This window comes from Salvelinus sp. IW2-2015, linkage group LG26 (genome assembly GCF_002910315.2).
Source record: "Salvelinus sp. IW2-2015 linkage group LG26, ASM291031v2, whole genome shotgun sequence".
NCBI lineage: Eukaryota > Metazoa > Chordata > Actinopteri > Salmoniformes > Salmonidae > Salvelinus > Salvelinus sp. IW2-2015.
In genome coordinates, this window is record NC_036866.1 from 39,505,558 (window position 1) to 39,532,400 (window position 26,843).

At 47.2% G+C, this 26,843-nt stretch overlaps 1 protein-coding gene across 5 annotated transcripts in view; it reads right to left on the reverse strand.

Moving 5' to 3' along the window:
• Positions 1-26,843, reverse strand: part of LOC111952117 (liprin-beta-2) — a 131,665-nt gene that overhangs the window by 41,757 nt on the left and 63,065 nt on the right. For all 5 annotated transcript variants that reach the window (XM_023970615.3, XM_070435289.1, XM_070435290.1 and 2 more), the window contains one exon: positions 15,182-15,322. In XM_023970615.3, the coding sequence (XP_023826383.1) occupies positions 15,182-15,322 (141 nt within the window). The remainder of the gene's footprint in view (positions 1-15,181; positions 15,323-26,843) is intronic.

Consider the following 26,843-nt stretch of genomic DNA (forward strand, 5'->3'; position numbering starts at 1 on the left):
AAGATGCCTGGTTATATCTTGATAAAAGTGCGTTTCTCAAACCATTCTTAATATAAGCATGCGCCATTCAAAAAATGTAGAAGCTAAGAACAGATATAGCCCCTGGTTACTCCCAGACCTGACTGCTCTTGACCAAGCACACAAAAACATCCTGTTGGCGTACTGCATTAACGAGTCGTGGAGATTGCCGCCGGTTAATGCAACTTTTCAGGGGAAGTTAGGAAAGCAAACAGCTGGAACGGCTGCTTTTCAAACACAGAATGTGCATCCCTGTAGCACAAACTTCAAAAAAGTTCTGGGACACTGGTAAAGTCCCATGGAGAATAAAAGCACCTCCTTCCCAGCTGCCCACTCACTGAGGCTAGGAAACCACGGTCACCACCGATAAAATCTGGACGATCAATCAAGAATTTCAATTAGCATTTGTTCTAAGCTGGCCAATGGCTTTCCACCTGGGATACCCCTACCCTGGCGGGCACCTCGGTCAATCAGCTCTGCACCCCGCACAGCAACTTGCCCAAGCCTCCCCCCATTTACGCTCCACCAAAATCCGATAAGCTGATGTTCTGGAAAGAGGCTGCAAAATCTGGAACCCTACCAAATCAGATGGGCTAGAAATCTGGACCCTCTCTTGTCTAAAAATGATCCGCTGCACATTGTTGCAACCCTATAACTAGCCTGTTCAACCTCTCCTTGCGTATCGTATGAGATCCCTAAAGATGTGAAAGCTCTGCCGCACGTCATCCCCTCTTTTAGGGGGAGGACAACTCTAGTACCAAACTGTTACATGACCCTATATCATCCACCTGATGCCTTTCTAAAGTCCTACGAAAGCGCAAGTTAACAAGCAGATCACGACGCATGTTCAATCCCACCCGTCCTTTCCGCTACGCAACTCTGGTTTACCAAGCTGGTCATGGTGCACCTCAGCCACGCTCAGGGTTCGACGAACAATATCATAACCCCCATCAAATAAGATACAATACTGATGCAGACCGTATTCACCAACCCTGGCCAAGGCTTTTCTTAACTGTCTTGTCAATATGGGGGCGCTGTTTCCCAACTTTGGGCAAAACATCGGCCGCACAAGATTAAAAACGCCTCGTATCTGTTTCTAGACCATCACAATATGCAATATGTATTATTACTAACTTGGGATAGCAAGAACACTCCTTGAAGTTCTAAAACTGTTTGAATTATATATATGGGGTGATAACAGGGAACAACTCATGTTGGGCAGGGCACAAACTTCCATACAGGCCAAGTGAAAAATCTGAAAAAACGAACGGGCTCATGTGTTTCAGGGCCCTGGCCCTATTCAACTGGCTTTTATTTATATTAGGATAGTGTATGCACTTCATACGCACTTCCACTAGATGCAACAAGGCATGGAAAGGTTGAAATGGGGGTTCTAGCTTGATCTGAGGCCGAATAAAGAGCTTTTGGAGTGACAGGTCAGCCATTTTGTCAAGTTTTCCCCACGGCGCACGAAAGGAGCTCCACATCTGTCCTTCGAAAAGCGCGGGTCATACAGGCGACTATCTCCGGCTTCTGATTTTATTTGATACATATGAGCAACCAAACATCATATAAGGGGTAATGGATTTTTCAACAACGACGTTTGATCAGTTATTCAACCGTAAATTATGGGGAACTGTCCTTGGCATTTCCGTTCTGTTGCGCCCCAAGAGACGAGGGAATGGTTCGCGCACACGCGCATGCAAAACCAATGGTGCTAATTCAACGAGAAAAGAAATGGACATTCTAAAACCACAAACGATTTATTCTTGGAAAGTAGGAAACATATTCTTGCACAACATTCTGATGGAAGCTCAGCAAAAAGTAGGAGAGAGCAACATTTATGATGTGTATTATGGGTCGTATCTTCTGGTGGTAATATGTTGACTCCTAATATCACGCCCATCGGTTGGTGAGGCGCTGTCTCACAATAACGATATCTGTATGTTGTGGTATAAGTTATTTTAAAAAAAATCTAACACAAGCGGTTGCATTAAGAACCAGTGTATCTTTCTTTGCATGTACAACATGATTTTTTTTGTAAAGTTATGATGAGTTCTTTATGAATTAGAATGACTGTTCCGAATATCTGCCGGAGATTTTGGTTGAATTGTGGTGTCTACATAATTCACAGAGCGTAACCACGAACAGCGATATGCGTGTGTGATTTAGGCTATTGTGGTTAGCTATAGATACAATCATATTGTGTTTTCGCTGTAAAACATTTTAAAAATCGGGAGTCTGGCTTGGATTCACAGAGGTGTTTATCCTTTCATTTGCTGTATTGGACCTTGTGATTTTTCAATGAAATTATAATTATATGATATCCCTGTACCGTTAGGCTAAGGCTATGCTAGTAGGCTTTTTTGATGAGGGCATGCTCCCGGATCCGGGAATGGTAAGAAGTAAAGCTTAACGGCAAGACTCAACAGCTTGGTTTCTACAAATGAACTCTCCTGGTTCACCAAACTTACTTCCTCAGATAGAGTTCAGTGTGTCAAGACTTGGAAGGGCCTGTTGTCCGGTACCTCTGACAGTCTCTATGGGGGTGCCCACACGGGTTCAATTCTCGGGCCGGACTCTTTCTCTGTATACATCAATGGACTGTCGCTCTTGCTGCTGGTGATTCTCTGATCCACCTCTATGACAGACGACACACATTTCTGTATAACTTCTAGGCCCTCCTATTGGACACTGTGTTAATTAGACTCCAGATGAGCTTCAATGCCATAGACCTTCTCCTTCTCGTGGCCTCCAACTGCTCTAAATGCAGTAAACTAAATGCATGCTCTTGCAACCGATCGCTGCCGACCCCCGACCCGCACCCTCCAGCATCACTACTCCTGGGGACGGTTCTGACTTAGAATAGTGTGGACAACTAGCAATACCTAGGTTTCTGGTTAAGACTCGTAAAACTCTCCTTCCAGACTCAAATTAGGCATCCTCCAATCACGAAGAATTAAATAATAGAATCAGCATCCTATTATCGCGAACAAGCATCCTTCACACATGCTGCCAAACTACCCCTTGTAAAACTGACTATCCCTACCCGATCCTTGAAACTTCGGTGATGTCAATTTCAAAATAAGCCTCCAAACCAACTTACTCAGCATTGGGATCATAGTCTTATCACAGTGCCAATCCGTTTTGTCACAAAGCCCCATTACTACCAACCACAACAACCGTGTATACTCTCGGTTGGCTGGTCCTCGCTTCCATTCCTTACGTCAACCGCAAGTGCTCCAGGTCGATCTATGCATCTCAGTAAGCACCGCTCCAGCAGGTATACTTTTCACTGGTCACCACCAAAGCCAATTTCCATCTTTGGCCACCTTTCCTTCCAGTTCTCTGCTGCACATACTGGAACGCAATTGTGCAAAAATCACTGAAGCTGGAGGTTCTTAATATCTCCCTCACTAACTTTAAGTAGCATCAAGCTGTAGAGCAGCTTACCGGATCATTCCAGCCTGTACATAAGCCCATCTCGTAAATGGTAACAAACCAAAAGAAAACCCACAATAGGCTATGTCTGGCCCCGCGAATATCGCGGATGTTTTTTTCAATGTGGCCCGTACGCTGAATTGAGTTGACACCGCCTGGTGTAGATGAACGGAGGAGACCGGTAAAAAATTTTTCCAGAAATGGGCCCCGCTGACAAAGTTCAAAATACGCCACTGCACTAGACGCGCTGAGTGGTAGTTGCGCGCAACTCCATATTTCCTGAATAGTAGGGAGGGGCGATGTTTAATGTCTAATCTTGGATACACTGAAAGAAAATGCCAGGCCTGGTGGACAGATGAATGTTTCATAATCTAGTGCCAGATGATTTACACTTAACAGTACGCGCATGATACAGGACACACTTCCGGGCTCTATTATATAGCTGTACGCTCTGAGCTTGGTGGCTCGAGGGGAGGTCCTCCGGCGGTGAAAAGTGGTTTGCACTTGTGGAATGTTCCAAGTTAAGGCTTTCTGCATTCCCGCTTAGTGCATGGGGCCCAGGCAGCGGGTGTCGACTTCCAGGGACAAGTGTTTGTTTGACGAACAAATGCACTGTTGTTTCATGTTAACTACCGGCAACACGGAACCTGCGTTCGAGTACCAGTCTGCCCGGATATCAATTGATTTATGGGACGGGGGCAGAGAGGCGTGACCCGAGCAGGCGTGTGTACATTACATGTTCCCCTGCAGTCAGTAAACTTACTCTGTCCCAAGACATCTTGCATAATGTCACAGTAGTTTCCTCTCGGTTATTGCAGATACTTCATTAGAATAAAACGAGATTTGACTTCCACAATGTCACTAATTGTATCATCGCTGTGCTAAATGTCTTGAACGTTATGCTCAGATTTGATGATTGCTCATCAGAATTGTCTTGAAGCGCCGGGGTTTTCTGCTCCGCGGCCAATTTTCATCTTGCGCCGCTTGTCTGTAGAAGATCTCGTTTAGCCCCGGTCGGTGTTTTCGCATCTCAGACAATTCGTCCCTGTTTATCATCTCTATATGCCTTTTTGGGGCAGGAGGGCGTTTGGCTGCCCTGGACCTAGCGTTCATAGCACAACTAAATCTGTCTTATTTAACACAAGGTCAGATCCTCTATGACACAGACAGACGGTGGCCAGTGAGGTCTGTGATTCCAAGGGCTGGTGTAAGGGCTGGCCTGAATGATCCACACAAGACAGACTGGGGTTGTGAACAGGGCTGAGGCTCTGATGAATTCCAAACAGACAGACTGGGGTTGTGAACAGGGCTGAGGCTCCATGATGATGTCCAAGGGACAGACTGGGGTTGTCGAAAGGGCTGAGGCTGCTGATGATTCCCAACAGACAGACGTGGGTTGTGACAGGGCTGAGGCTCTGATGCATTCCACCACAGACAGACTGGGGTTGTTGACAGGGCTGGAGGCTCTGAGATTCCCACACAGGACGAGCTGGGGTGTTGTGACAGGGCTGAGGCTTCTGAGATGATTCCAATAGGACAGACTGGGGTTGTGACAAGGCGGATGAGGCTCTGAAGTCCACAGACAGACTGGGGTGTGCACGCGGCTGAGGCTCTGATAGATTCCACACAGACAGACTGGGGGTGTGAGGTGAGCTGATGATTCCACCGGACCTGGGGGTTGGTGCGGGTAGGCTGTGTTCCAACAACGGTGCAGAATGAGTTAGATCCCACACAGAGCAGACTGGGGTTAGTGACAGGGCTGAGGCTCTGATGAATTCCCACAGACAGACTGGGGGTTGTGACAGGGCTGAGGCTTCTGATGATTCCGCACACCAGACGACTGGGGGTTTGTGACAGGGCTGAGGCTCTGATGACTGTCGACCACACAGACGACTGGGGTTTGCGGGCTGACCCGAGTTCAACGACAGCTGGTTGAGGCCTAGGCTGATTGCCTCACAATCTGGTAGCAGTTTTTCCACCGACAGCGGGTTGTACAGGGCTGGAGGCTATGACACACAGCGCTTGAAGGGCGGGCTCAGATTCCAGACAGACGGGTTGTGAAGGCTGATGAATCCACAAGAAGCAACCACTAGTTCTACCTCTGGGTGTCCCTCCTCATCCGCCTCTTCTTCAAGGTCTCACAACTCACATGCTGCCAAGCTCGCCATTTGAGAGCATTTGTGATAGCATTGAACAAACGAGCGACTAATGGCTCATCAAGGGAGAGGTGGGGCGGATGGTGCTGTTGCTGATAGAAATATGGATTATTTGGATTAGTTGTTAAGCTGCTGGTCGTTGAGCTGGACCTGTGGGTCGAGTCCTTTCTCTTCCCCCAGAGGGATGCAACAGGTAAATACGATAGGGAGGGGAAAATCCACGAAGTCAGGCGGGGTCTCGACTCTAGCTTCCGGATCACTAGTCGGGAGGCACTAATCATGAAACCTAATATCAAGCATGCTAACAGCTCTAATAAAGCTTTAGAAGGACAATCGGTAACTGGGTTACACGTAATTGGGAAGACGTTAGCGGCATTCACACCTGGAGCAAAAAAGAGACTCTCGGGTGTCTGGCATTTCGAAGGTATGTCACCAGAAGTCAGAATTTCGTCTAGGCACTATACCCATAAGGTTGCCAAAGAAAACATCGCGCAGCTGCAACATACATAGAATACCATTAAGGATAATATTTTCATTATAAGGTTTATACTTTCTCTGTTTTGGGTTCCGTCCGTTGTTTCGTCGATTAGTTGATATTTACGGCGACGCAACTCATTGTTCGTCTATTCACACTTTCGTTTGCCATGCCATGGAGATGTGTCTTGTCCCTTGCTTGCTAGCGGAGTTCGGCCAACGTAGCTACCGGCTAACACAGTCACGCCAATCTGCGAGCAGAATAACGCAAAGAAATGCTTTGCGTCTCTTTAACGCTGGTTTTCTACTCTGACATTCTACTTTGGGTACATCCATAACAATGAAGCTGATGAATGCCCCATTTTTGTCCTGGGGTATAGCTACGAAAAGTTCTGTTTCGCAGGACAAGTACACCTGTCTATACGACGGAGATCAAACACTAGGCTAGCTAAAATAGTGTGAGGGTACACTTACTACACCCACCCGTAGAGACGGTCATACCATGTCAATAATATGGCATATACAGCTGGACCGCTACTTGTCATAACTGTCATGAATATGGTCATACCGACTGTATTGAACATATCATTTAGCCTGTTTGACTATTTGCATTATTTTTGGCTGGTTTGACACTGGTACGGAGTAGGAGGTGTCAAAACACCTAACTCACACCTTAGTTTTTTCATGCTGGTTATGACCACTCCACTACGAGTGTCAAACACCTAACCTACCACGCTAGTTAGTTGTGGTAGGGCTGGTTATGAAGACAGGACAGGTAAGAGGGTCAAAACCCCAAAACATACCACAAAGGGGCCGAAGGCAGGAGCACTAGTGGGTTAGAGCGTTGGGACATAACCGAAAAGGTTGCTGGATCAAATCCCCGAGCTGACAAGGTAGAAATCTGTTGTCTACCCTGAAAGCCACTGTCTCCCGCGTAGGCCGTTATTGTAAATAATTAATTTTTAAATACTAAATGACTTGCATAGTGTAGAAATAAAGGAAAGTAGTAAAAGAAGGCAAAAGCAGATTAGCGTCATGCTACACCAGTCATAGCCTCACAATATGCTCACATATGTATATAAAAAAATAGTCACCTTTATAATCATAAATTATCATTGTGGAATTGCGCACAAATTAATGCTTCCAGACAATGCACTACTACCACCAATAGCTCTGGTTGCCTGTTTTGATCTGGGACAAAGGCGAGAGCGGCAGCATCAGAGCAGGACAAGACACCCTCCTTTTGCTGATGACTGACATACGGGATGTACGGTCTCTGAGATCTGGTCTTCACTGAAACGGTACTTATTAATGCTGCTACGATCAGTAGAGAGTGCGATGTTCGGTGTGAGGTGCAAGGAGAAGGGTGAGCACGAGATGGTCATTGAATCTTGCAGGTGACAGTGTTATCACCGCAAGTGTATATTTCTAGAGTTGTATGAAAAAATATACACCATATGTGAATTAATTGCCCCCCATTTATCTTCAGAGTTTGTACTGTTAGGTGACCTAAACTGGGATATGCTTAACACCCCGGCCGTCCTATAATCTAAGCTAGATGCCCTCAATCTCACACAAATTATTATGGAACCTAACAGGTACAACCCCAAATCCATAAACACGGGCACCCTCTTAGATATCATCCTGACCAACCTGCCCTCTAAATACACCTCTGCTGTTTTCAACCAGGATCTCAGCGATCACTGCCTCATTGCCTGCGTCCGTAATGGGTCCGCGGTCAAACAATGACCCCTCATCACTGTCAAACACTCCCTAAAACACTTATGAGAGCAGGCCTTTCTAATCGACCTGGCCCGGGTATCCTGGAAGGACAGTGACCTCTTTCCGTCAGTAGAGGATGCCTGGTTATTCTTTAAAAGTGCTTTCCCCACCATCTTAAATAAGCATGCGCCATTCAAAAAATGTAGAACTAAGAACAGATATAGCCCTTGGTTCACTCCAGACCTGTCTGCCCTTGACCAGCACAAAAACATCCTGTGGCGTACTGCATTAACATCGAATGGCCCCCGTTTTATGCAACTTTTCAGGGAAGTTAGGAACCAATATACACAGGCAGTTAGGAAAGCACAGGCTAGCTTTTCAAACAGAAATGTGCATCCTGTAGCACAAACTTCAAAAAGTTCTGGGACACTGTAAAGTCCATGGAGAATAAGAGCACCTCCTCCCAGCTGCCCACTGCACTGAGGCTAGGAACCACTGTCACCACCGATAAATCTACGATAATCAAGAATTTCAATTAGCATTTTTCTARGGCTGGCCATGCTTTCCACCTGGGATACCCCTACCCCGGTCAACAGCTCTGCACCCCCCACAGCAACTTGCCCAAGCCTCCCCCATTTCGCCTCCAGCCAAAACCAGATAGCTGATGTTCTGAAAGAGCTGCAAAATCTGGAACCCTACAAATCAGCTGGGCTAGACAATCTGGACCCTCTCTTTCTAAAATTATCCGCCGCAATTGTTGCAACCCATATTACTAGCCTTTTCAACCTCTCTTTCGTATCGTATGAGATCCCTAAAGATTGGAAAGCTGCCGCAGTCATCCCCGTCTTCTTAGGGGGAGACACTCTAGACCCAAACTGTTACAGACCTATATCTATCCTACCTTGCCTTTCTAAAGTCTTCGAAAGCCAAGTTAACAAGACCATTTCGAATCCCACCGTACCTTCTCCGCTACGTAATCTGGTTTCCAAGCTGGTCATGGGTGCACCTCAGCCTCATCCCCTTACTGTTATTTATTTTTTTGCTCCTTTGCACCCAAGTATCTCTACTTGTACATTCATCTTCTGCACATCTAGTAAGTGGACATTATAAAGGGCCATATTTTTTCAAATAAAACAATGGCCAGTTGGGGCCAGTTGTTTGCACGTAACAAACAAAAAACCCCACAATAGGCTATGTCTGGCCCGCGAATTCGCTGTGTTTTTTCAATGTGGCCCGTACGCTGATTGAGTTTGACACCCCTGGTGTAGATGCTGTCTCTTATACACATCTAGATGTGTATAAGAGACAGCCCGTACGCTGATTGAGTTTGACACCCCTGGTGTAGATGAATGGGAGGAGACCGGTAAAAATAATTTTTCCAGAAATGGGGCCCCCGCTGAAAAAGTTAAAATACCACTGTTTTACCTGTCTCTTATACACATCTAGATGTGTATAAGAGACAGGTCTTATATCTCCCTCACTAACTTTAAGCATCAGCTGTTAGAGCAGCTTACCGATCATTGCACCTGTACATAGCCCATCTGTAAATGTAACAAACAAAGAAAACCCACAATAGGCTATGTCTGGCCCGCGAATTCGCGGTGTTTTTTCAATGTGGCCCGTACGCTGATTGAGTTTGACACCCCTGGTGTAGATGAATGGGAGGAGACCGGTAAAAATAATTTTTCCAGAAATGGGGCCCCCGCTGAAAAAGTTAAAATACCACTGCACTAACGCGCTGAGTGGTAGTGCGCAACTCCATATCCTGAATAGTAGGGAGGGGCGGTGTTTAATGTCCTAATCTTGGATACACTGACAGAAATGCCAGGCCTGTGGACAGAGGAAGTTTCATATGATAGTGCCAGATGATGTTACACTTACAGTACGGCTGATAAGACACACGTTCCCGCTCTATATATAGCTGTACGCTCTGAGCTTGGTGGTCGAGGGGAGGTCTCCGCGGTGAAAGTGTTTGCACTTGTGGAATGTTCCAAGTMAATTTCTGCCATTCCCGCTTAGTGCATGGGGCCCAGCAGCTGTCACTTCCAGGGACAAGTGTTTGTTGACGAAACAAATGCAGACTGGTTTCATGTTACCACGGCAACACGACCTGCGTTGAGTCCAGCTCTGCCCGGATATCATTGATTTATGGGACGGGGGCAGAGAGGCGTGACCCGACAGGCTGTGTACATTACATGTTCCCCCTCAGTCAGTATAACTTACTCTGTCCCCAAGACATCTCTGCATAATGTCACAGTCAGTTTCCTCTCGGTTATTGCAATACTTCATTAGAAATACAACCGAGATTTGACTTCCCACAGATGTCACTATTGTATTCYATCTGCTGTGCAAATGTCTTGAACGTTATGCTCAGTTGATGATTGCTCATCAGAATTTCTTGAATACYGCCGGCGTTTCTGCTCCGCGCCATTTCTCATCTGCCCGCTTGTCTGTCAGAAGATCTCGTTTAGGCCCCGTCGTGTTTTCGCATCTCAGACAATTTCCGTCCCTGTTTATCAGTCTCTATATTGCCTTTTGGGGCAGCGAGGGCGTTTGGGTGCCCTGGACCTCAGCGTTCATCCACAACACTAAATCATGTTTATTTAACACAAGGTCAGATCCTCTATGACACAGACAGACAGTGGGTTGTGACAGGGCTGAGGCTCTGGTGATACCCACACAGACAGACTGGGGTTGTGACAGGGCTGAGGCTCTGATGATTCCCACACAGACAGACTGGGGTTGTGACAGGGCTGAGGCTCTGATGATTCAACAGACAGACTGGGGTTGTGACAGGGCTGAGGCTCTGATGATTCACAGGACAGACTGGGGTTGTGACAGGGCTGAGGCCTCTGATGATTCCACACAGACAGACTGGGTTGTGACAGGGCTGAGGCTCTGATGATTCCACCACAGACAGACTGGGGTTGTGACAGGGCTGAGGCTCTGATGATTCCCACACAGACAGACTGGGGGTTGTGACAGGGCTGAGGCTCTGATGATTCCCACAGACAGACTGGGGGTTGTGACAGGGATGAGCTCTGATGATTCCCACACAGACAGACTGGGGGTGTGACAGGGCTGAGGCTCTGATGATTCCACACAGACAGACTGGGGGTGTGACAGGGCTGAGGCTCTGGATGATTCCACACGGACAGACTGGGGGTTGTGACAGGGCTGAGGCTTTGATGATTCCCACAGACAGACTGGGGTTGTGACAGGAATGAGGCTCTGATGATTCCCACACAGACAGACTGGGGTTGTGACAGGGCTGAGGCTCTGATGATTCCCACACAGACAGACTGGGGTTGTGACAGGGCTGAGGCTCTGATGATTCCCACCAGACAGACTGGGGTTGTGACAGGGCTGAGGCTCTGATGTTCCACACAGACAGACTGGGGTTGTGACAGGGCTGAGGCTCTGATGATTCCACACAGACAGACTGGGGTTGTGACAGGGCTGAGGCTCTGATGATTCCCACACAGACAGACTGGGGTTGTGACAGGTGAGGCTCTGATGATTCCCACACAGACAGACTGGGGTTGTGACAGGGCTGAGGCTCTGATGATTCCCACACAGACAAGATCTGGGGGTTGTGACAGGGCTGAGGCTCTGATGATTCCCACACAGACAGACTGGGGTTGTGACAGGGCTGAGGCTCTGATGATTCCCACACAGACACAGCCAACGCCACATGAAAAGTCTACCTCTTTCCTCCTCAAATCCCCTCTTCTTCAAGGTCTCACACTCACATGCTGCAGTGCCATTTGAGAGCATTTGTGATACATTGAACAAAGCAGCACTAATGGCTCATCAAGGAGAGGTGGGGCGGAGGTGCTGTTGCTGTAGAAATTGAATTTTTGGATTAGTTTGTTAGGCTGCTGGTGTTGAGCTGACTGTGGTCGAGTCTTTCTCTTCCCCAGAGGGATGCAACAGGGTAAATACGTAAGGAGGGGAAATCCACCYAGTCAGGCGGGGTCTGACTTAGCTCCGGATACAGTCGGAGGCACTAATATGAACTAATATCAGCAATCTAACAGCTGTATAAGCTCTTAGAAGGACAATCGTAACTGTGTTCATAGTAATTGGAAGACTTAGCCCATTACACTGGAGCAAAAAGAGACTCTGGTGGTCTGGTCATTTTTCCAAGGTAATGTACAGAACGTCAGKYTTTATCTCTTACTTATACCATAGTTGCCAAAGAAAACAATCCCAACGCATACATTTACCAGTAGAAATACATAATTTTTTAATATTTTCATTTTTATAAGAGAATTTATACTTTCTCATCTTTTGGTTCCAGTCGTTTGTTTCGATTAGTTTGATATTTATGGACGCAACTCAGTTGTTCGTTCTATATGTTCCGTTGCCATGCTCAATGGCAACGTTCTTACCCCTTCCTTGCTGCTAGCTAGCCAATTAGCTACGGCTACACATTCACGACCTCTGCAGCCAGAATAACAGCAAAGTAGATGCATTTGCGTTTGTTTAAGCTGTTTTCTATTGACATTCATTTTGGTACATCCATAACAATGAGCTGATGATGCCCCATTTTTCCTGGTATKGCTAGAAAAGTTTGCCTTCTCGTCAGGACAGTCAACACTGTTCATTACGAGGAGATCAAACACTAGGCTAGCTAAATAGTGTGATGGGTAACACTTTACTTGACACCCACACCGTTATGACACCGTCATAACCATGTCATAATATGGCATAACAGCTGACCTAACTTGTCATAACCTGTCATAATATGGTCATACCACTGTCATGACACATACATTTAGACCTGTTGTGACATATTTTGCATTATTTTATGGCTGGTTATGACACTTACATAAGAGTGTCAAAACACCCTAACCTACCACGTTAGTTATTTTATGGCTGGTTATGACACCTACATAAGAGTGTCAAAACACCCTAACCTACCACGCTAGTTATTTTATGGCTGGTTATGACACCTACATAAGAGGGTCAAAACCCACAAAACCTACCACACAAGGGGCCGCAGGTAGCCTAGTGGTTAGAGCGTTGGGCCAGTAACCGAAAGGTTGCTGGATCAAATCCCCGAGCTGACAAGGTAGAAATCTGTTGTTCTACCCCTGAACCCACTGTTCCCCGGTAGGCCGTTATTGTAAATAATAATTTTTTAAATAATAAATGACTTGCATAGTTAAATAAAGGTTAAATAAAAAAAGAAGGCAAAACATTTCATTACACCATAGCCTATTTGTCAACAGTATGTTATATAAAAAAAAATAGATATGTATAATATTAAATTATCATTGTAATTGCGCACAAATTAATGTCAGACATGCACCTACTACCCCAATGCTCTGTTGCTGATGACTGGGACAAAGGCAGGAGCAGATTTCAGGAGCAGGACAAGACACCCTCCTTTTGACTGATGACTGACATACGGGCATGTACGGCCTATCTGGCTTATATGAGCCTGATGGTCATAATGCTTCTTGACAGTGTCATAAAGTGCATTTTCTTAGTCCAAGTAAAGTGACACAGGATGGTCATAATGCTTCATGACAGTGTTATAAAGTGTATTTTTAGCAAGTTGTTGAAAATATTATGAAAAAAAACATAACTGCAAAGAATTCATTACAACAACAAAGGACCTAAGAAACAAACTTTCAAACGAAAGGAAACTTCTTGGCAGGGAAAAAATACATTGAATTAAATGTGGGTTTTGACACTCTTATGTAGGTGTCATAACCAGCCATAAAATAATGTAATATACACTATATATACAAAAGTATGTGGACACCCCTTAAAACGTGTGTATAAAATCGAGCACACCGCCATGCAATCTCCATAGACAAACATTGGCAGTAGAATGGCCTTACTGAAGAGCTCAGTGACTTTCGACGTGGCATCATGTTGGCTAGGATGCCACCTAGCCAACATGTCAGTTTGTCAAATTTCTGCCCTGCTAGAGCTGCGTCGGATCAAATGTAAGTGCTGTTATTGTGAAGTGGAAACATCTAGGAGCAACAATGACTCTGCTGTGAAGTGATAGGCCACACAAGCTCACAGAACGTGACCGCAGAGTACTGAAGCGCGTAAAAATCGTCTGTCCTCGGTTGCAACACTCGCTACCAAGTTCCCAACTGCCTCTTGAATTAACGTCAGCACAAGAACTGTTCGTCGAGAGCTTTATGAATTGGGTTTCCATGGCCGAGCAGCCTAACACAAGCCTAAGATCACAATGTGCAATGCCAAGCGTCGGCTGGAGTGGTGTAAAGCTCGCCACTATTGGACTCTAGAGCAGTGGAAACGCATTCTCTGGAGTGTTTAATCACTCTTCACCATCTGGCAATCCGATGGACGAATCTGGTTTTGGCGGATGCCAGGAGAACACTACCTGCCCCAATGCATAGTGCCAACTGTAAAGTTTGGTGGAGGAGGAATAACGTTCTGTTTTTTATGGTTTGGGCTAGGCCCCTTAGTTCCAGTGAAGGGAAATCTTAACGCTACAGCATACAATGATATTCTAGACAATTATGTGCTTCCAACTTTGTGGCAACAGTTTGGGGAAGGCCCTTTTCTGTTTCAGCATGACAATGCCCCTGTGCACAAAGCGACGTACATACAGAAATGTTTGTCGAGATCGGTATGGAAGAACTTGACAGGCCTGCACAGAGCCCTGACCTCAACCCCATCGAACACCTTTGGGATGAATTGGAACGCCGACTGCGAGCCAGGCCTAATCGCCCAACATCAGAGCCCGACTTCACTAATGCTCTTGTGGCTGAATGGAAGCAAGTGCTCGCAGCAATGTTACAACATCAGGTGGAAAGCCTTACCAGAAGAGTCGAGGCTGTTATAGCAGCAAAGGGGGGACCAACTCCATATTATTGGCCATGATTTTGGAATGAGATGTCCGACGAGCAGGTCTCCACATACTTTTGGTCATGTGGTGTATGTCACTACAGGTGTAAGTATAGGGTCATGACAGGGTTATGACCATATTATGACAGGTTATGTCAGCTGTTATGATGCTGGGTGTCAAGTAAAGTGTTACCGTTTGTTGCTATACTTTGGGGCTAGAGTGGTAAAGGCACAGCGAGACCTCACTGAGACCAAACTCCTTAGTGATGGAATGATGTTTTTCACTTGGCATTCCATCCTGCTCTAACTAGCAAATAAACAAAGTTGGCTTACTTCATAGGGCTTTGTGGGAATCTTACTAACAGCTGAGGGTAAATGGTGCCACCATACAAAGCCCTGAGTGGAGAAAACAGTGCTATTCATTTTCAGAACAGGCTGAGTTGAAGTCAAGTTGGTAAACCAGCCCAGAGTCTGAGATTCTTACACACCCATCCTCTCGCCTCCTCCTAGCTTGTACTACAGTACCGTACCTCAGCTTTGTTCTGCTGGTCCTCGCTGCTGTCGTTGTGATTCTGTTCCTCGTCCATGTCGACCAGCTTCAGTTTCAGGTAGGAAACCTCATCCATTAGATCCAGTTTCTGGGTCTCCAATGAGGTCCGGCTCAGCAGCTCCTGTACCGCACACACAGCCGCAGAGACACACACACATTAACACTCCCCTACACACACACACACACAGAACTCTATCCACTGACCAGCGTGACCAGAGTGAAGTATAAAGTCAGTGTGCTGCTCCACTGGGCATAAAGCTCCCCCAAACCAACAGTTCAGCCTGGGAGCCCGGGCCCTGCTCTGCTATATATACACAATGCAATGTGGCTCTATTTTTACTTCCTCTGTCTGACTCAGACATGTGAGAGAGAAATAGAGAGAGAGAGAGAGAGGGAGCGAGGGAGAGAAAGAAAGACTGAAAGAAAGAGAAAGAGAGAAAGAGAGAGAACACTAAGTTAGAGACAGACTCTAAAATGTTCAAAAGACTTGGGACAGGAGCGGTGTGTGTGTGTGTGTATATATGTATATATATATGTGTGTGTATATAGAGCAGTTGGGTGTGTGAGCTTTGACTCTAGGTTTCACACACAGTAAACACACTTCCCTTACGCCCTATGCATTTCCAAACACCCCTCATCACTGGAGGCTGATTTCGGTTCCTGTTCCAGAGAATACTACTCTCTCCTTAAAATAACTTGCCATCATACTTTTGAATTAGGTGTCCCTTACCAAGACAGCAATACATAGGCCTTGGCCTAAATGCATGATCTGCAATAAGCTATCCTAAATACCTCGACCAATACCCTTTTGTAGCTAAATTGTTCAGAGATAGCGCACCTTTACTACGAGCCACTTAGTACCATCACATGAAAAATAACAACTCCCTACCACCAGGCAGACACATACACTCTTAGAAAAAAGGGTTCCAAAAAGGTTCTTCAAATCAAATCAAAGTTTATTTGTCACGTGCGCCGAATACAACAGGTGTAGACCTTACTGTGAAATGCTTACATACAGGCAGACACATACAATAGTGCAAAAAAGGTATTAGGTGAACCAATAGTGCAAAAAAGGTATTAGGTGAACAATAAGTAACTAAATAAATAAATAAAAACAACAGTAAAAAGACAGGGAAAAATAACAGCAGCAGCACAATTGGTTGGGCGCCCGTAGAACTGCTGCCATTTCTTCCGGCGCCATTTTCATTTATCAGCTGTCCCCATAGAATAACCTTTTCCCATTCCAGGTAGAACCCTTTTGAGTTCCAGGTAGAATCATTTTGGGTTCTATGTAGTATCCTCTGTAGAAAGGGTTCTACTTGGAATCCAAAAGGGTTCTAGCTGGAACCAAAAAGGGTTTTTCAAAGGGCTCTCCTATGGTGACAGCCGAAGAACCCTATACAGTCTGTGTAGACGGACTGTAAACCCCTGTAATCACCACAGCTCAAGGGAAATACATTGAAAATAAAATCTGTTAAATAAGTTGTGGCACCCTGTGACATGTGCAACCCAACACCGGCATTACTTCGAGCGGGATCAGCTGAGCATTTAGAAGCAATTTGAAGGTCTTTTCTGTAAAAGCCCAACAGCTGACACTGTAGCTAGCTGGCTAAGCCTGATGAAATCCTTCCTTTGAACTAACTAAGAAGTGAAACACATGCAGGATTATCAGCCCTTCCTAACTAGCTCTGCAGGCTGTGGCGTTCTGATATCCAACTATCCGTTTATCTAGGCTTGATTGGACTGTGTTGAACTGCTACGGGCTCTCATTCTGAGTGTTGTGGCTGACTAGCCTGACTAGGTCAACATGCCACTCAGGCTTTCAGAGTCAGACACAGTGATCAGACCAATGATGATATTCAGAGACAGTGATCAGAGGCCAAGCCCCTCTTTGTCCCTCTGAAACAGGACCTCTTCTTTTCCCTGGGCCAGGGACCAGAGCCAGAGGTGTGTCAGTCTGTCAGACCTCTCAGCAGACCCAAGGTGCCACTAGCCTGGTCGCAGATCTGTTGGTGCTGTATAACCAACTCCTAAGACATACAGTATGTTTGGCATACAACACTCATAGTTGGCTCAACAGCCAAAACAGTTCTGGAACCACTAGACCGGCTAAGGTGCCACTGACTCTCTAACTGTACCCTCACCTGCTTGGTCAAGTAGGACACAGGGAGAAGGAAGGGGGGATGTGTGGTAGGTCAAGCTATCAAACCTGCAATCCTGGACTGGACCTCTAATAGCAAATATTCCTTCTTAGCCTTTTACTGCAGTGGGCTAAATCAGGGTCTCACAGGGTGTTTCTTGGTCGTCTTAAACAAATCTACTTTGAAACAAAAGTATACACCTCACACACTTAGTTATGGGCTTAAAAAAAGAAGAAGACACCTGTGACATCTCAGATATAGAGTTGAAATGTGTTACATTTTTGGTTTGCATCCCAAAATTACACTTTATATACATCAGAAGACTGAAACATCTAAAAACCGTTTGACATAGGAACACCGGACTTTTGGCGTAAAAAAAAAAAAATGATGTTGATTAATTCCACCCATGAGGCCACTTCGTTATTTGACTGCAGGAAAGGGGTAGGCTAGGCTGGTTAATACTTTGTCTATCAACATGTCTGTAGATAATTACAATGGGACTGCCGGTTTCCTTGCCGCAGACTGATGAAAAAAGTTCAACTTTGACCCTGTCACTGCATCCATTGCCATGGTTACCTGACTGAGACAGCGATGAGAGTGCACTTTCTAACATTCTATTCACTGTAATTAGCTCGCAATTAACTTGTTAATAATGAATCTTGATGTGAGTTTATTTTCCTGTAATAATTAATAAAACATTTCTAAAGTTAAGACATTGTCACGTTCGTCATAAGGAGTAGACCAAGATGCAGCGTGGTATGTTTCCATCCTTTATTATGGAATAGAAAACTTCAACGAACAAAACAAACAAACGGAAAGTGAAGCTAAATAATAATGCTCATAGGCAACTATACATAGACAAGATCCCACAAAGCACAATGGGAAAATGGCTACCTAAATATGATCCCCAATCAGAGACAACGATAAACAGCTGCCTCTGATTGGGAACCATACTAGGCCAACATAGACATATAATTCACCTAGATAACCCACCCTTAAATCACACCTGACCTAAACAACATAGAGAATAAAAGATCTATGGTCAGGGCGTGACAGACATTGTCAGCTATGATATGGTCATTACTTGAAGTGGCTTGCCAGATAACAAGCTAGAAGCTAACCAGCCTTTAGTGTGTGTGTGTGTTTGTTGTCATGGTTGCTTTGAATAATTCCTTTCTCAGAATGAGGATGTCACTATGACATTCTGGTTGTTGGAATCACAGAATAAAATAGAACACATTGCATAAAAAAATAGGTTGTTTGGACCATGGATGCTAATTGGTTGATATGCGGGAGTTGTTTATGCGCAAAATACAATGGCATGGTAATGTTCTAATTCCACTCAACTTCATCTCCCTTGGGAAAAATGCCTATACACTTAATTTTCCCAGCGCAAAATGTTACGTGGCGTCATTACGTCCTGTACCTATGTTATATAGCTATGCACGTCAGCTTTGACATCGGTTTTGCACATAGGCGTTAAACTAGACATCGGGCTGATACCGGTGTTGCAATTTTTAGCTAATATCGTCCGATTCCGATATGTTCGATATCGTGCATCCCTAGTTAAAATGCATTCATATTTCTATAAATATTTTGGCAACTGTTTTAGAAAAGCAATAATGCCCTCAAACCCAATCCCAGAATTATCGTGTGACAACTCCCTCCAAGGGCTGTATCCTGGCCCTTGTCGGGAGTTGTCACATGATAACTCCCGGGTTCTCTGGCATTTTTGCTTTAATACAGTGCCGTCGGAAAGTATTCAGACCCCTTGACTTTTCCCACATTTTGTTAGGTTACAGCCTTAATCTAAAATTGATTAAATCGTTTTTTCCCCTAATCAATCGACACACAATACCCAATAATGACAAAGGAAAATAATATATTTTTTMMGGGGGGGGGTTAATTTATTTTTTTAAATTAAACTGAAATATCACATTTACATACAGTACCAGTCAAAAGTTTGGACACACCTACTAATTTCTTTATTTGTACTATTTTCTATTGTAGTGTCACGACTTCCGCCGAAGTCGGGTCCTCTCCTTGTTCGGGCGGCGGTCGGCGTCGCCGGTCTTCTAGCCATCATCGATCCACTTTTCATTTTCCATGTGTTTTGTCTTGTTTTTCCCTCACACCTGGTTTCAATTCCCTCAATTACTTGTTGTGTATTTAACCTTCTGTTCCCCCCCATGTCTTTGTGTGGGAACAGTGCTTGTGCACATGTTGACTGGTGCGCTACGGGTTTTGTACCCATTGTCTTGTTACTTTTTATGCTGTTGGTTTTGCTATTAAACTGCTTCGGCTATTAATTAGTTCTGCTCTCCTGCGTCTGACTTCCCTGCCACCGGTTACGCACGCCTTACAGAATCCCACACCCAACATATGGAGTCAGCAGGAGCAGGGGCCCCTGGAATAGGGGTGGAGGAGCGCGAGACAGGGAGTTCCTCCAGCGCCTCCACCAGCACAACCAGGGTCTCCACTACTCGCCCTTCACCGGGTCCCAGTGGGATTCGTCTCGCCCTTCCCCGGGAGTATGACGGGACGGCTGCACGCTGCCAGGGTTTCCTGTTTCCTCTACCTGGCAACCGTCCACCTGGCTCCTTCAGGTCGTGAGAAGGTGTCCGACCTCATCTCGTGCCTCTCTGGGAAAGCCTTGGAGTGGGCCAACGCCGTGTGGGGAGAAGGAGATGAGGTGCTGGACCATTTCGAGGAGTTCACCCGCCGCTTCCGGGCAGTCTTCGACCATCCACCCGAGAGTAGAGTGGCGGGTGAACGTCTCTTCCATCTGAGGCAGGGGACGAGGAGTGCCCAGAAATTCGCCATGGATTTTCGGACCCTGGCCGCTGGCGCGGGATGGAACGATAGGGCCCTGATCAACCACTATCGCTGCAGTTTGCGCGAGGACGTCCGTCCGGAGTTGGCCTGCAGGGACACCACCCTCACCTTCGACCAGCTGGTGGACCTGTCCATTCGGCTGGATAACCTGCTGGCCACCCGTGGACGTCCACATCGGGTTCTGTCGGTTCCATCCCCCAGCACCGCCGCTCCGGTGCCCATGGAGATGGGAGGTGCTGCGCTCAGGGAGACCGGAGGAGGTTCTGGCTCGTGCACCATCTGTGGCCGCAGAGGTCACACTGCCGGTCGGTGCCGGGTTGTTTCGTCTGGGGATCGAGGCAGCAGGCAGGGCACTCTGGCGTCATCCCAGGTGAGCCGGCACCCTTCTCACCCAGAGCCCTCTGTCGCACACATGTTTTTGTATGTTTCTTTTCCTGAGTTTTCCCCGCATTCCCTGCATAAGGCGCTCGTCGATTCAGGCGCGTCTGGGAATTTTATAGACAGATCGTTCGCCCTTAGTTTAGGGAACCCCATTGTTCCCGTGGCTGTGCCCTTCCCCGTTCACGCCTTAGACAGTCGACCATTAGGGTCAGGGTTGATTAGGGAGGCCACCGCTCCTCTGGGTATGGTGATGCAGGGGGTTCACAAGGAGAGAATCAGTCTCTTCCTCATTGACTCTCCTGCGTTTCCTGTGGTGCTAGGCCTTCGCTGGTTAGCTTGTCATGACCCCACTGTTTCTTGGCAACGGAAGGCTCTCACGGGGTGGTCGCGAGAGTGCTCGGGGAGGTCTTTAGGGGTTTCCGTTGGTGCTACTACGGTGGAAAGTCCAGACCAGGTCTCCACCGTGCGCATTCCCCCTGAATATGCCGATTTGGCTCTCGCATTCTCCAAAAAGAAGGCGACTCAATTACCACCCCATTGACGGGGCAATTGTGCGATAGATCTCCTGGTAGACGCTGCACTTCCCAGGAGACACGTGTATCCCCTCTCACAGGCGGAGACGGTGGCTATGGAAACATATGTCTCCGAATCCCTGCGTCAGGGGTACATTCGGTCCTCCACTTCACCCGCCTCGAGTTTCTTTTTTGTGAAGAAGAAGGAGGGAGGTCTGCGCCCGTGTATTGACTACCGAGGCCTAAATCAGATCACAGTGAGGTACAGTTACCCGCTACCTCTTATCGCCAAGGCAGTGAGTCAATGCACGAGGCGCGCTTCTTCACCAAATTAGATCTTAGGAGCGCTTACAACCTGGTGCGTATCTGGGAGGGAGACGAGTGGAAGACGGCGTTCAGTACGACCTCAGGGCATTATGAGTACCTCGTCATGCCGTACGGGTTGATGAATGCTCCATCAGTCTTCCAAGCCTTTGTAGACGAGATTTTTAGGGACCTGCATGGGCAGGATGTAGTGGTGTATATTGATGACATTCTGATATACTCCGCTACACGCGCCYAGCATGTGTCCCTGGTGCGCAGGGTGCTTGGTCGACTGTTGGAGCATGACCTGTACGCCAAGGCTGAGAAATGTCTGTTCTTCCAACAGTCCGTCTCCTTCATAGGGTACCGCATTTCCACCTCAGGGGTGGAGATGGAGAGTGACCGCATCTCAGCCGTGCGTAATTGGCTGACTCCCACCATATAAAAGGAAGTGCAGCGGTTCCTAGGGTTGGCCAATTACTACCGGAGGTTTATCCAGGGTTTTAGTCAGGTAGCGGCTCCCATTACCTCACTGCTGAAGGGGGGCCCGGTACGTTTGCAGTGGTTGGCTGAGGCGGACAGGGCTTTTGGTCACCTTTAGGGCTCTGTTTACCTTGGCTCCCGTGCTGGCCCATCCGGATCCCTCTTTGGCGTTCATAGTGGAGGTGGACGCGTCCGAGGCTGGGATAGGAGCCGTGCTCTCTCAGCGCTCGGGTACGCCACCGAAGCTCCGCCCCTGTACCTTCTCCTCGAAGAAGCTCAGCCCGGCGGAGCGAAACTATGACGTGGGGGACTGGGAGCTGTTGGCTGTCATCAAGGCCTTGAAGGTGTGGAGACATTGGCTTGAGGGAGCTAAACACCCTTTTCTCATCTGGACTGACCACCGCAATCTGGAGTACAACCGGGCAGCGAGGAGACTGAACCCTCGCCAGGCAAGGTGGGCCATGTCATTCACCTGTTTTGTTTTTACCCTTTCCTACAGACCAGGTTCCCAAAACGTGAAGGCAGACGCACTGTCCCGACTGTATGACACAGAGGAGCGGCCCATGGATCCCACTCCCATACTCCCGGCCTCCTGCATGGTGGCGCCGGTATGTGTGGGAGCTGGACGCGGACATTGAGTGTGGGAGCTGGACGCGGACATTGAGCAGGCGTTACGTGCAGAGCCCACTCCCCTCCAGTGTCCCGCTGGGCGTCTGTACGTTCCGTCTGCTGTCCGTGACCGGTTGATCTATTGGGCCCACACCTCACACTCCTCTGGTCATCCTGGGATCGGTCGGACGGTGCGCTGTTTGGTTGGGAAGTACTGGTGGCCTACCTTGGCCAAGGACGTGAGGGTTTATGTTTCCTCCTGCTCGGTGTGCGCCCAGTGTAAGGCTCCTAGGCACCTGCCCAGAGGGAAGCTACACCCCTTACCCGTTCCACAGRGGCCGTGGTCGCAACTGTCGGTGGACTTTCTTACCGACCTCCCCCCTCACAGGGAAACACCACCATCCTGGTCGTTGTGGATCGGTTCTCTAAGTCCTGCCGTCTCCTCCCTATGCCCGGTCTCCCTACGGCCCTACGGCCCTACAGACTGCGGAGGCCTTGTTGACGCACGTCTTCCGGCACTACGGGGTGCCTGAGGATATAGTGTCTGATCGAGGTCCCCAGTTTACTTCATGGGTCTGGAAGGCGTTCGTGGAACGTCTGGGGGTCTCGATCAGCCTTACTTCGGGGTTTCATCCCGAGAGTAATGGGTAGGTGGAGAGAGTGAACCAGGATGTGGGAAGGTTTCTGCGGTCGTATTGCCAGGATCGGCCGGGGGAGTGGGCAGCGTTCGTGCCCTGGGCAGAGATGGCTCAGAACTCGCTCCGCCACTCCTCCACTAACCTCTCCCCCTTCCAGTGCGTACTGGGGTACCAGCCGGTTATGGCGCCTTGGCATCAGAGTCAGATCGAGGCTCCTACGGTGGACGACTGGTTCAAGCGCGTGGAGGAGACATGGGACGCCGCCCATGTTCACCTCCAGCAGGCCGTGCTGTGCCAGAAAGACAGCGCAGACCGTCACCGCAGTGAGGCCGGGTCTGGCTCTCAACCCGGAACATGRCCCTCCGCCTGCCCTGCCGGAAGCTGGGTCCGCGGTTTGTGGGGCCATTTAAAGTCCTGAGGAGAGTGAACGAGGTTTGTTATATGTTACAGCTTCCCCCTGATTACTGTATTAACCTCTCATTCCATGGGTCTCTCCTCAGGCCGGTGGTGGTTGGCCCGCTCCAGGAGTCTGAGGTGCGGGAGGTTCCTCCTCCGCACCCTGGACATCGAGGGGGCCCCGGCGTACTCCATTTGCTCTATACTGGATTCGAAGCGTCGGGCGAGGAGCCTTCAGTACCTCGTGGATTGGGAGGGGTACGGTCCAGAGGAGAGGTGCTGGGTTCCGGTGGAGGACGTGTTGGACCCTTCAATGCTGCGGGAGTTCCACCGTCTCCGTCCGGATCACCCTGCGCCACGCCCCCCGGYTCGTCCCCGAGGCCGGCGTCGGCGCGCTGCTGGAGCCGTGCGTCAAGGGGGTGGGGGGGTACTGTCACGACTTCCGCCGAAGTCGGGTCCTCTCCTTGTTCGGGCGGCGCTCGGCGTCGCCGGTCTTCTAGCCATCATCGATCCACTTTTCATTTTCCATGTGTTTTGTCTTGTTTTCCTCACACCTGGTTTCAATTTCCTCAATTACTTGTTGTGTATTTAACCCTCTGTTCCCCCCATGTCTTTGTGTGGGATTGTTTATTGTAAGTGCACATGTTGACTGGTGCACGACGGGATTTGTACCCATTGTCTTGTTACTTTTTATGCCGTTGGTTTTGCTATTAAACTGCTTCGGCTATTACTTGGTTCTGCACTCCTGCGTCTGACTTCCCTGCCACCGGTTACGCACCCCTTACATGTAGAATAATAGTGAAGACATCAAAACTATGAAATAACACATATGGAATCATGTAGTAACCAAACAAGTGTTAAATAAATCAAAATATATGTTATAGCTGTAGCCACCCGTTGCCTTGATGATAGCTTTACACACTCGCTCTGAGTAAGTATAGGTCTGATGAGTCTATTGATGAAATAATCTGCCCAACACACTCATCCATTAGCTTTTACTGGAACTGGCAGCAGATACTGATAAGCATTCTCTNTAGGTCTGATGAGTCTATTGATGAAATAATCTGCCCAACACACTCATCCATTAGCTTTTACTGGAACTGGCAGCAGATACTGATAAGCATTCTCTTGAGACTCAGAAAAGAGCTATCTCCATTTCAGGCTCAGAACAGCAGTGACAAAGATCAACCTTGCCATTGACCTTGCCTAATCACACCACACACATTGTTTAAACAGATCTCATTAAAAACTTCAATGGAGCCAAACAATGTGAAGATAGACAGTGTCTGGTTATCAACAAAGGTCAAACACAAGGGACCTGCTAAGAGATACCAGCCACACCACAGAGCACTGTAGACAGTAGACACCAGTGGCTGTGGTCTCTCCTATATAAACAGAAATAAGCATTTATTGTATATTCTGCATGACCACGTGAGGGTAAAAAAAGGTTTTCCCCTAGACCTGTGCTTATGTACAAAGGCAACCAAATAATTTTTTTTTTTAAATCTGCTTGGCATTTGAGGTCAATTAAACTGATTAACAACAAATGCACGTTTTACCATTGCCATTTATGGGGAGCAAACCGGCTGGATGAGTCAAAATCACAGAGTAGACAAAGGAGCAGTTGAAAAGCCCAAACAGAGGGCTTTTTGATTCCTAAATTGGGTAGCTTTGTGTGCCAATGTTTGGCATGCACACACAGCCTAATAAGAGGCATCAGCAGACACTGCTCCTCTCCACTCACACCCCCTCACCCCTGTCTCTGACGGTAAGAGCACAAACTGGACAACTCTCACCCTGTCCCCCTCCCTACCTCCACAACAAACATGGCTTACTTACTTACATCCTACTGGCACATAAGGCAGCGACAAGACCTCTCCACTTCTGACGATCCAAAGCCTGTTTGGCACTGTGTCCTGGTACACACAGCTACAGTTGAAGTCGGAAGTTTACATACGCCTTAGCCAAATACATTTAAACTCAGTTTTTCACAATTCCTGACATTTAATCTTAGTAAGAATTCCCTGTCTTATGTCAGTTAGGATCACCACTTTATTTTAAGAATGTGAAATGTCAGAATAATAGTAGAGAGAATGATTTATTTCAGCTTTTATTCTTTCATCACATTCCCAGTGGGTCAGAAGTTTACATACACTCAATTAGTATTTGGTAGCATTCGCTTTTAAATTGTTTAACTTGGGTCAAACATTTCAGGTAACCTTCCACTGTCACGGCCTGACCATAGTAAGCTGTTTTTCTCTGTGTTGGTTGGGGCGTGAGAGTGACTAGGGTGGGTCATCTAGGTATTTGTATGTCTATGTTGGCCTGATATGGTTCCCAATCAGAGACAGCTGTTTATCGTTGTCTCTGATTGGGGATCATATTTAGGTAGCCATTTACCCCATTGTTAGTTGTGGGATCTTGTCTATGTTTTATTGCCTGTCTGCACTAGTTGTATAGCGTCACGTTTCGTTCGTTGTTTCTTTATTGTTTTGTTCAGTGAGTTTTCTTTTATTAAAATTATGTGGAACGCTATGCACGCTGCGCCTTGGTCTCATCATTACGATGATCGTGACATCCATAAGCTTCCCACAATAAGTTGGGGGAATTTTGGCCCATTCCTCCTGACAGAGCTGGTGTCTGAGTCAGGAAGTTAAAGGTTTGTAGGCCTCCTTGCTAGCACACGCTTTTTCAGTTCTGCCCACACATTTTCTAATAGGATTGAGGTCAGGGCTTTGTGATGGCCACTCCAATACCTTGACTTTGGTTATCCTTGAGCCATTTTGCCACAACTTTGGAAGTATGCTTGGGGTCATTGTCCCATTTGGAAGACCATTTGCGACCAAGCTTTAACTTCCGACTGTATGCTTCTGGTAGATCTACTTGTGTGTCGACTTTCTACGAGTTATTACGATTATCATGGGTCATAACAGCCATCATTGACATGACAATTTCTGTCAATGTAATTTTATTGACTGTTTGAACTTAGGACCAGCTACACCAATCAAACGATCAACAAATGAGAAGGTCGCTGTAGAGAAGAGACTCGCACTTGTTGACTGCTTCTATTGCCAACCTCGAAACTGTAACAACATATTATGTGAAATGTCAGAAAGACATCTCTTAAAACATTCAAGACTCACACTCATCACTGCTGTGATCCCTTATGAATACTACTCACCATTATCATTCTCGTAGCTTCTCCCCACAGGTGTGACGTGCGCATAGCTCGTGTCTCCTTGCGTACTTATGCAGTCACTAGCGCCACTCCTTTTACTCCACTTCACATGAGATAGAGAGAAGATGAGCTCTCTATCGTCTAGGGCTCCGAGCGATCTCCATAC